This window comes from Diabrotica virgifera, chromosome 1 (genome assembly GCF_917563875.1).
Source record: "Diabrotica virgifera virgifera chromosome 1, PGI_DIABVI_V3a".
Taxonomy (NCBI): Eukaryota; Metazoa; Arthropoda; class Insecta; order Coleoptera; family Chrysomelidae; genus Diabrotica; species Diabrotica virgifera.
In genome coordinates, this window is record NC_065443.1 from 121,971,550 (window position 1) to 121,983,764 (window position 12,215).

Below are 12,215 nucleotides of genomic sequence, written 5' to 3' on the forward strand. Positions count from 1 at the left end.
ATAATTAATTTATTCCGATTATTTATATGCGTGTACCAGACAATTTATGATCTCTCAACATAATCTTTACAGCATAAAGACTTCAAATTTAGACCAGACGATGTATGTGCTAAAACACTCTCATTGGATTAAGCTTATATAATCCTATTTTTTTATTTAATGCCTTCGAAATATTAGAAATGATAATTTCATTGTGCGGACACTTCAAAAGGTGGGCTAAATTTTTTATTACACAATTTGTGAAACAAATAGAAAAATTATTTTGTTTCTCCTATCCGTTGAGAATAATTTTGTACAAACCAAGAAAGTTGTGAAATACAACATAAAATTAATTTCAAATTAAAAACATAATAATGATAATTGCAAAATTAACAAAAAAATTAAAAAGTGCTAAAATCAATGTTTTTTCAATCACATTTTTAAGTTAATTAAAAGTCATATAGGCAGAAGCTTCAAAATCTACTCAGAAAATATGTTTAATATAAAAAATACACTAGACAAAATTTCAGCACAATTGATCGAGTAGTTTTTGCAAAATAATTTTGTAATCTGTATTTTTGAAAATAAGTAATTAATTTTCAAAATTATGCAGAGCCGACAATAGTTATTTTCCTAACAAGTGCAGAAAGTCATTCTTTTCCGCACGCGACTGCAGTTTGCCGAAAAAGAGTTGGAACAGTCGAGTGCGGAAAAGAGACTTTCTGCAAGAGTTAGGAACAATATTTTTTCTAAGAGTCTTTAAAAAATTACCAAATCTTAATCAATTAATTTAATTAATATGAAAATACATACACAAATTAATTCTTTGACAAGCTTGTCAAAACCAAACTTTCAATATAATTAGTTAGCATGACGACGATCTTGGTTTCCATGACGATGATTCAAAACGACTGTTATTGTCTACCGATTTGACTTTCGAATATTATGTCAAAATAATTTTATTTCATCGAATTGTCGCGTTAATTTCATTACAGAAACACAATAAGATATATTTGAAATAAATTAGTAAATAATATCTAAATATTAGTTTATTGCATGTATTATAATTACTTTAAGGCCATATTAACATATCTAAATTAACACGCGTGCGGAACAGTAAAAACCGCATGCGGAAAAGTAACACGCGTGCGGAAAAGTGAAACTTTCTAAACTAAAATGCGTGCGCGAAAGTAGACATTTGCACGCTCGTAGAAAAAAATAGTTTTAAGTACTTGGAAATACCCTTTTATATGTAAAAAAATATTTAAAACTTTTTTTGTTGGCTTTGCATAATTTTAACTATTAATAATGGGAAATAAGCCACAATATTATTAAAAAATGATTTTTATTAACGTTTCGACGCCCAAATCGGGTGCCGTTGTCAAAATACAAAATACTACTAACAGAAACAAAAATGTTGTTGCTTAGTAAAAAAATTCTTCTAATAATTTATTTAATTTGACTCATTTATATCGGCAATTCAGATACATATTGATACATTTTAAAGTAGAAGACTTTAAAATGATATTGCCAATATTTATGAGTTGCGTTCCTTTTTAGAAGAAAAATAAGTCTTAACATCTGTTTTATTAAAAAATGATTATCCTTTATCGTTTATAAATAAGGAATTGTCAAGATTGGATCGAATGGAACAGAACAACATAGAACGGGATCCTACAACATTCACAAGAAATAATACGAGGAAAATATCAATACCATACATAAAAGGACTATCGGAGAAACTTAAAACAATAGGAAATAAATTCAACATTTCAACAACATTCAAAACAACCAACACATTGAGATCTATCCTATCTAAAACTAAACCTAACAATGAACAAGAAAGGACAAAGAATTGTATTTATAAAATACCTTGTGAATGCGAACAGTTTTATATAGGTGTAACATCAAGACCAATAAACGTTAGAATAAGTGAACATCAATCTTATATTAAAAATAGAGAATTTGATAGATCTCAAATATGTCAACACGCATGGGATAATGAACATAGAGTTCAGTGGAGAGATTCAAGTATAGTCCTGAAAGAAACAGATAGTAAAAAGAGAAAAATCAAAGAAGCGGCTCTAATTATGCTAAACGAAACCAATTGTGTCGCAAATTCATCGGTGGAATGCAGTAGGATGTGGATACCCATACTGAAAGAGGAAGTCAATAGAAAGAAAATACCACAATTAGTAAGTCAATAATCGAGTTAGTACATATTTTATATTTTAGTATTACTTATATATCCATGTATTATTGACATTATTTATAATTTAAACAAAATTATAGTAAAGTCAGAATTTGGTATTAATTTTGAGAGTAAATTAAATATAAGACCAAATACTTACGATGTCGGGATAGTATCCCGAGGTTTTCGGTTTTCCCTCGTGATTTACTATGAGATCTCTAACGCGAGAATTTTAATGTCACCGTTGCATGTGGTTGTCTTTTTAAAGACAGATCACATGCTATGATTTTTTTGTGACGGATATTCTTGAGTTGGGGTTGATTTCATGTAATCGAATGAACTATCTTTCAGTAAAGTCGTCCCAGGAACGCAACTCATAAATATTGGCAATATCATTTTAAAGTCTTCTACTTTAAAATGTATCAATATGTATCTGAATTGCCGATATAAATGAGTCAAATTAAATAAATTATTAGAAGAATTTTTTTACTAAGCAACAACATTTTTGTTTCTGTTAGTAGTATTTTGTATTTTGACAACGGCACCCGATTTGGGCGTCGAAACGTTAATAAAAATCATTTTTTAATAATATTGTGGCTTATTTCCCATTATTAATAGTTAAATTTGTAAAAATGCCACAAGAAAATAGCTTCAGAACAACATTGCATAATTTTGAAAACTAATATTTTCAAAAATTTAGATTACAAAATTATTTTGCAAAAACTACTTGACCGATTGTGCTAAAATTTTGTGTAGTGTTCTTTTATGTTACAAATATTTTTCGGGTAAATTTGTAAGGTTCTATTTGGCTTCTATATACCTGAAAAAGATTATTGAAAAACATTGTTGTTTGAGCCTTTTTTAATGGATTTTGTTAATTCTGCAACAATAATTATTTTTTCAATTTGCAATAAACTCTATCTCGTAGTAAATTTCATACGATTTGCCCAACCCAAAATAGATAGGACTGAAATAAAGCAATTAAACTAACTCCAACACAGATGATCTATTTAGATAAGCAAGCACTTAAAGTAAATCCAGTTAAGCCAAAAATTATTACTTAACCATAGCAACTCCTTTGTTTACATTGACACATTAGTAACATATAAATGCAGAAATCAATGAGCAGAACTGGTTTACTAGGTACTTCCTACTATAAAGAGGTAACAGTAAAGAAATTACTGATGTTTGCTTACCTATATATCACGTCATCATTCGCTAGATCCGTTAAATCAACGAAACCTTCTACAGCGTGACTTAATACCAGATCGCGGGTTGAAAGATGTTGACCGAGGCCTCTACGTCTTCTTACAACGTTGTTCTAAAAGAAAAATAAAAGAGTATTTACATGTACAATTAAAGAAATTCTTACAAATATGGAAGTACATTTGTTATAAGTAGCTCTGACGTGGGGGTATACACGGTATTATACTTAAGGATTGAGTAAACCACAAAGAAATATGAGTAAAGTTTGCTGCATATTATCATGCACGTAGCGCTTCCAGCACGTTAGTTTCCGAAAAATATAATTTTACTGAACGGAAACATAAGGTGTCTGATACGATACGTTCCAGACAGTGTGAATTGTTTATATTTAAAACCATGAACTCATATTTTTCGGAAACTACACGCTACGTGCTGAAAACGCTACGTGCATGATAATATGCACCGACCTTTACGAAAATGCTTTGTAAGTATAGAAAATATGCATGAATGGATGACATATTCAAAAAATATTGCACTGCATCCTCCAATTCGTAATTTTCTTTTGTCTTATATTTAAATTATTAATCCTATTGTTGATGTAGTCATAGACCAGGACGGATCTGTTTTGAGGTGGATGTGAGAGTCATTCGGATTTTTGCAGATAAAGTTAGGTGACAACTTCGTTAATTGTAATTGACTTATGCTCTTTCTCAAATATGCCCGGAACATTAATAAAAAAATTAAAATATTTAAAAATTTCGATAAACATCGAATTTCTTCTACTTTCTTTGCTTATAACTTTAAAGCGATTCATTTTGGAACAAAGTCGTAGAAAAATAAAACAAAGATAATTAAATTTTGTATGACATGACATACGACTGATTAAAAATGTCTTAAATTATTACCCTTTCTGCAAAATAGCAATACATACAAAATAAGGGGGCAAAATAAGCCTGTTTTCTTCAATGTTTTTCAACCACTTTGGTTGCACTTAGAACCTTTGTAATTCGCTTAAAAAATTTTTATAACATACTTAAACCATCCACCAAATTTCATTAAAATCGACCCAATAGGTTTTATAGGATTTCAATAAAATCGCATAATAATTTTGCAATCTAAATTTTTTTAAAAAAGTTCAAATTTTTTGAGCAAAAAGTAGACCATTTAAAAGTTTTCTATTTTTTTACATATAAACAGGCACTATACCTGGGGTGGCGAATAGGCAAATGCTGGTTTATTACGCAAAACAAATTCAAAGCAGACTGTACGGATATTATAACAAAAATTCTTACCTTATTTTAACTGGTAGGTCGAGAAATCTTTAGTTATTAGTAAGGTGAAGGAAGGAGGGAGAAAGGGTTAATTTATTTCATACTATAACTGTACTCCACCTATCTAATACACCTTGCAGCATTAAAATCGGATTATTTAAGCAGCCTCAGCAATGTTTTAAAGTTATAAACAATTTTTTGGCTTATAAACAAATTAGTGCTGTCGCCAGGAGAGGGTGCAACATCCTTCTTTATTTAGATGGACTTACCCAAGTTTTTTTATGTATTTTGACCCGTAGAACACGAATTTTTTGGGTAAGAGTTGAACCGGATGTCGATAAGATTGTTATAAACAAAGAACTTGAGGAATTACATAACATTGATTTTTCGCAAAATAAAACATTATTTTTGTATTTTTTGGGTCATTGCTAGCAAAAAATGTTCTTACAAGTTTTTTCGTAGGATGCATAGTTTTCGAGATAAACGCGGTTGAACTATAAAAAAAATCCAAAAATTGCAATTTTTGAACCCGAATAACTTTTGATTAAAAAATAAAATAGCAATTCTTCTGATAGTATTTAAAAGTTTAAGACCAATTATACCGGTTTTGCTTAAGGGCATTGCTAAAAATTAATTTTTAATTTTTAAACAAAGCTATTTGTTTATATGCCAATAAATTGTTTATAATTTTAAAACATTGCTGAGGCCCCTTAAAAATCTATTAAGTCGATGTTAATGAAATTTGGTAGACGGTTTAAGTATGTTATAAGAATTTTCTAAGCGAATTACTAAGGTTCTAAGTGCCAGCAAAATAATTAAAAAACATTGAATAACAACAGGCTTATTTTGCCCCCATATTTTGTGTTTATTGCTATATTCCAGAAAGGATAATACTCTAAGACATTTTTAATGAGTCGTATATCATACAAAATTTCATTATCTTTATTTTATTTCTGTACGACTTTGTTCCAAAACGAATCGTTTTAAAGTTATAAGCAAATAAAGTATAAAAAAATTGATGTTTTTAAATATATTAATTTTTTTTATTAATGTCCCGGGCATGTTTGAGAAGGAGCATAAGTCAATTATTATTACTGAAGGTGTCACCTAACTTTAATCTACAAACCAAAATATATCTGCAAAACCAATATATCTGCAAAAATTCGAATGCCACCTCTCACATCCAAAAATAGACGTTTTTCACAGATCACCCCTGGTCTATCATGGAATTGGACCCAATTAGTGTTTTTATTGCAGAATCTTGGTGTGGGCTATCTCCATATTAACGGAAGTTTGCGAAATTATAAAGCAACTGAACCCATACAAAGCACCATGATACCATTTGACTGATGACACTGTTCTGAAAAATCTCCCAAAAACTGTTGTACTACTGACAACTATTTTCAAAAGTATTCTCCGCCTTCGCTGCTTCTCCGTGAAGTGGAAATAATCGCTAATAATTATGTAGCCAAACCTGGTCAATTAGTCTACTACCATATCTATCTATCTAGTTAGCCTTCTTCGGTCCATCTTTAAACATCGGCCTCCCCAATCCTTTTCCATTATTCTCTGTCTGTCGCTACAGTCATCCACCTAGAGCCCACGTGCTTCTTGATATCATTTGCTTATCTCATTTGGGGTCGTTTATATTCCCACGGTCTCCAATTTACAAGAATTTTGTTCCATCTGTCTTCTTTTTGTCTTATATTGTGTCCGGCAAATCTTCATTTCAATTTTGCATTTTCTTGTCTAACATCCCTAACATTTGTCTTCTCTCTTATCCACTCGTTTGTTTTTTATCCATTAGTCTTATTTGCAACATTTGTCTCTCCAAAGTAAAGTTTTCAATCCTAATAACAACATTAATAATATTGAAAAATATTAAAAATATTACTAAAAGCTTTTTAAATTGAAAACTTATTGGTCCATTTCCCTGATGACACCTCCAAGGCTTCTACAATATGCAAGCCAAATGGATGCTGCAGTGAAGACAAATAAGGGAAGGAATTCTACACTATGCAATTCACAACCCCCGTCTGCAGCTTGGTAAATTTCCAACGAAAAATGGGCCTAGTTACTCTATAGGAGTAATACTAATATGAAATTTACCAAGCTGCAGACGGGGGTTGTGAATTGCATAGTGTAGAATTCCTTTCCTTTTGTCTTCACTGCAGCATCCATTTGGCTTTTTGTAGAAGCCTTGGAGGTGTCACCAGGGAAATGGACCAATAAGTTTTCAATTTAAAAATCTTTTAGTAATATTTTTAATATTTTTCAATATTATTAATGTTGCTATTAGGATTGAAAACTTTACCTTTCAACTGCCAGATGACGCTAGTCACCTGATCCATACACGTCAGTTGCAATGTGAGGGTAAGCTTTCGTGGTTGGTCACTTCGAGTATGGAGCAGCAGGCTTAGTTTTCCAAATGCCAAATGTCGCCCATGCCAGTCAAAATGAGTAGGTACCAATCATGTTAAAAATACTAGAAATACTTTTGCTGAGCAGAATAAAGAAGTTCTACACTAAGATGACTTAATTCTTGAGCATCAACTCGGATTTCGTGAGAAATACTCTATAATTCAACAATGCCAAAGAATCGTCAATAAAATCAAAGAGAACAATGAAGGAAAAATAATGTGCACCTCAGTATTCCTTCACGTACAACAAGCTTTTGACAAAGTATGGCATACAGGACTACTGTACAAACTAAAATGGTTTCTACCCGACCAACTATATCTTACCATTAAGGTGAAACAGTAGCGATCAACAGGTAGCGAAAACGCGTTCCAAGATTGCGGCTGTAATTTTGAATATTTTTTCGAGATATTTGGCACACGTATTCGTAATATAATAAAGAATGGCGGTACAGAGCCCAATTTGAAAAATATATTAATATGTGGAAATTACTCTGTAATTAAATACAATATTAAAAAAACGAGCCTGTACCGCCATTAAGAAGAACAAAAAAATACACTTTCTTCAAATAAACTTTTTATCCGATGCCTAGATTTTGTGTCATTTTGGAACTACTAATGAAATAAAAAATTTTAGTAGTTCCAAAATGACACAAAATCTAGGCATCGGATAAAAAAGTTTATTTGAAGAAAGTGTATTTTTTTGTTCTTCTTAATGGCGGTACAGGCTCGTTTTTTTAATATTGTATATAATTATAGAGTAATTTCCACATATTAATATATTTTTCAAATTGGGCCTTGTACCGCCATTCTTTATTATATTACGAATACGTGTGCCAAATATCTCGAAAAAATATTCAAAATTACAGCCGCAATCTTGGAACGCGTTTTTGCTACCTGTTGATCGCTACTGTTTCCTCTTAAGCCCTATCTTAATAAAGGGACTTTTACTTACATATTACAATGCCATAAATATACAGGGTGTCCAGAAACTCTACCGACAAATGAAGACAGGAGATTCCTCAAATAATTTTAAGACAATTTAACCCAATTCATCTAGTCCGAAAATCCTTAATAAAGGAGCTAGAGCTATTTGAAAATGGCGTCTGGTAATTAGTTTTTCTTAAATATCTCCAGAATGCTTCTATTTAGAAAAATGAAATTTGGTACACATATGTATGTTCCAGAGATAAATTGATTCCATCTAGTGCAAATTTCTAGTACCGGTCATAGACGTCCGTTTTGGGTAGGGCAACAGTTATATTATCGCATACCGTTTTTGTTTTTAATTTTTAAGCATTTTTGGGTCTGGATTAATAAAATGTAAGGTATTATAGTACTAAAAGATACTCTTGGTTTAGGTCGGTAGGACACACCGTTTTCTAGAAAAATCGATTTGAAAATTTTTCGTTTTTTCAATATCAAAAAAAGATTCCAAAAAAAAAATATTTAGAAAAACGAAAACTGGTACGTTTATTTATATTCCAGAGATGAATCGATTTCATTAATTGCGAATTTCTAGTACCGGTCACATGAGCCGGTTTTGGGTAGATCAACGGTTATTTTATCGCATAACTTTTTTGTCTTTAATTTTTAAGAATTTTTGACACTAGATTATTAAATTATGAGGTATTCTAGTACTAAAAGTTACTCTTGCTTTAAGTTGGTAAAATACAGTTTTTTTTGAAAATTTTTTCAATTTTTTTCAAATTCAGGAAACGAAAAATTATCAAATCGATTTTTCTAGAAAACGGTGTGTCCTACCGACTTGAAGCAAGAGTAACTTTTAGTACTAGAATACCTCACAATTTAGTAATACAGTATCAAAATGCTTCAAAGTTAAAGACAAAAAAGTTATGCGATAAAATAACCGTTGCCCCATCCAAAATGGACGCCTATGACTGGTACTAGAAATTCACAATCAATTGAGTTAATTTGTCTCTGAAAGATAAATATGTGTACCAATTTTCGTTTTTCTAACAAGAAGCTTTCTGGGGGTATTTAAGAAAAACTAATTACATGACGCCATCTTCAAAGAGCTCTAGCTCCTTAGGAAGCATTTTCGGACTAGATGAATTTGGTTAAATTGTCTTAAAATTATCTGAGGAATCTCCTGTCTTCGTTTGTCGGTAGAGTTTCTGGACACCCTGTATTACAATGAAATAAAATAAAATAAAAACAAAAAACAAAACAATACTTACCATCTCTACCATTTTATCATTGTACTCAGTTAGAGCATCATCCGTAGGCACGAACAAAGAACAGTTGCTATCCGTGAATTTTTCGTCTAGCTGACTTGTTTTGATTAAATTTCTAAACTCCGAAGCCTTGATGTCGTCCAAAGTCTCCAAAATAGGTTTAAGATCTGCCTTTTTGTCGCATCCACCTCCTCTAGTTCTAGTATATCCATAGCAGCACTTGTAGCGAACTGTAAAAGTCTTGAAGACGCCATGGTTATTTATTCTATAAAAAAAAAAGATTAAGATATAACGTACTAATTAAATTACAATACAATTGATACTGGCAAAAAAAACATACTGGAGATATCACAGGCGAACGAAGGACAAGAACTACTTATCCAGAAATATAAAACTGAAAATATACAAGAGTTGCAATCAAACCAGTAGTTATATACGCAGCTGAGACAATGTCCCTCACAAAAAAAATGATGTAGAAATATTAAGAATGTTCGAAAGGATAATCCTCAGATGGATTATGGGCCCGATAAGAATGGAAAACGGAGGAATGAGAAAAAGAATGAACCGTGAACTAAGAGACCTAATGAAGGGAGAATATATAGTTGAGTGGTAGTTTGCCAAAAGCTGATATGTCCATTTTTGCTACTTTTCAGGAGAGCAAATTCAAACTTCTACGACGTCCATAAAATCACAGTTTTAGAAATATTATACTTGGTTTTGAGTTTAATTTTCTTACAACTATCCATATGAGTTTACAGATAACCTAGCTACAAATTTCATAAAAATTTTCTGTTAATTTTGCAAAATGCAAAAAATTTACGGATCTAAGTGCACATATCAGCTTTTGGCAAACGTTTTTTAAATAAACTACTGGCAACATTGTAATAAAATTTGGTAGGTTTTAAGGGGTAGTTTTTGCGCATTTTTTGACATTCAACTAACAATTTTCTATTCACCATTGGCGCGCGTACAGGTAATGGACTAAATTTTTTTAAAGAAAAAAATAGTACGCCACTTATGTATTTCAAATTAAAGATTATTTTTGAATTCCTCGTTTAATTTATGATAAAAAACCTTTCTTGTCTTATTTTCATATGGTGCACCATTTTTATGTAAAAAAATAAATATCTTAACGCGTAATTTTCATTTATTTAATACATTATCAAGAACTATCTAATAAAAAAATACTAAACTAAACTAGAACAGTAATAGAAAATAACGCTAATAAGATTTAAACTAGGCTCAAAGCTACAACAGATGTTCAAAAGGACCTCTTTCAGAGGTGAAAGTAGAATTTTATATTCATCATTGGCGCCCGTACGGGTACTGGCCTGAATTTTTTTAATGAAAATAATAGTACGCCACTGAGGTATTCCAAATTAAAAATCATTTTTGAATTTCTCGTCCAAGTTACGATAAAAAATCTCCCTTATCTTTTTTTCATACGATGCGCCGTTTTTATGCAAAAAAATAAAACATCTTAACGTTTACAAAGTATTTGAAATAAGTTTCTATGCATATTATGGAAACTACCTCGAATACTTTGTAAGCGTTAAGATGTATTATTTTTTTTTGTATGAAAACGGCGCCTCATATGAAAAATGGCAAGATATATTTTTGTCACAAATTATACATACGAGCAATTCAAAAATGATTTTTAATTTGACAGATCACAGTGGCATACTATTTTTTTTTTTAAAGAAATTCACACCAATACCCATACGCGCGCCAATGATGAATATAAAATTCTTCTGCTACCGGTGAAGAAGGTAATTTTGAACATATGCTATAGCTTTGAGCCTAGTTAAAATCTTATTAGTGTTGTATTAGATAGTTCTTGGTATAACTTATAATGTATTAAGGAAATGAAAAATACGCGCTAAGATTTTTATTTTTTTGCATAAAAATGGTACTTCATATGAAAATAAGGCAAGAGAGGTTCTTTATCAGAAATTGTCCATTCTTTTTCTTCCTGTACCATGTCCTTTCAGAACGTTGGTTACCATCATAGCTATCTTAATTTTATTCACTGCCACCCTAAATAGCATGCTTATATCAACACCATACGCAATTGTCCTTAGAATTCAAAAATAATTTTTAACTTTGAATATTTCAGTGGCGTACAATTTTTCTATTTAAAAAAATTCAAAACATTACCCGTATGCGCGCCAATGATGAATAAAAAATTCTTATTTGTATGCACAATAACTACTGCTTAAAACTTACCAAATTTCATTGTCATAGCTGAACCAGTGTTAGAGTGATAAATAAATTGACATCTTGAAAAAAAAAATTTCAACACCCGGTGTCTCGGAAACGAAGCATTTGCGAACATATGTTTATCGAGCAAACTGTACTTATTTTTTATGCAGAATTATTCCTTACAGTTTGTCATACTTATTTATGACTTACAACTGACAAGGGTACATATCATCTTTTGGCAAACGTTGATTTCGTCATGTGGATATTCAGATTTAAACATGGAGGGTAAACTACATTTCACAGTACACTGGACATATTTACTTTGGGCAGATGGATCATATAGTCACACACTATCAACTGGCATAAAAAAGTCCAAATCACAAAAAGTGGACATATCAGCTTTTGGCAAACGGCCACAGAGTTGTAATTATTAAAGCGCAGTGACTGAGATTACTGGTACACATAGAGAAAAGGAAAATCGACCTACTGATTAAGAAGATCACCAGATGAAAGCCAGAAACTGAAAGACCAATTAGAAGACGCAGAGATAGATAGGAGGACCAGGTCATGAGATATATCAAAATCCTGTGAGAGATATCAAAAGTGAGAAACTAGAGGGAACTATAGTCTGGGCTGATTATCGGAGAATAGGGCATTTTTGGGAAAAGTTATTTACCAACAATTTTATTGCTGGAATCGAATTATAAGATCCTATATATTAATAATATAGGTATGCAAAGTCCTCAGATAG

At 31.2% G+C, this 12,215-nt stretch overlaps 1 protein-coding gene across 1 annotated transcript in view; it reads right to left on the reverse strand.

The window, feature by feature from the left end:
- Positions 1–12,215, reverse strand: part of LOC114324355 (transforming growth factor-beta-induced protein ig-h3) — a 157,688-nt gene that overhangs the window by 40,218 nt on the left and 105,255 nt on the right. Inside the window, exons 4-5 of the mRNA XM_028272159.2 lie at positions 9,266–9,527; positions 3,367–3,491 (exon numbers count right to left, since the gene is read on the reverse strand). Of these exons, the coding sequence (XP_028127960.1) occupies positions 3,367–3,491; positions 9,266–9,527 (387 nt within the window). The remainder of the gene's footprint in view (positions 1–3,366; positions 3,492–9,265; positions 9,528–12,215) is intronic.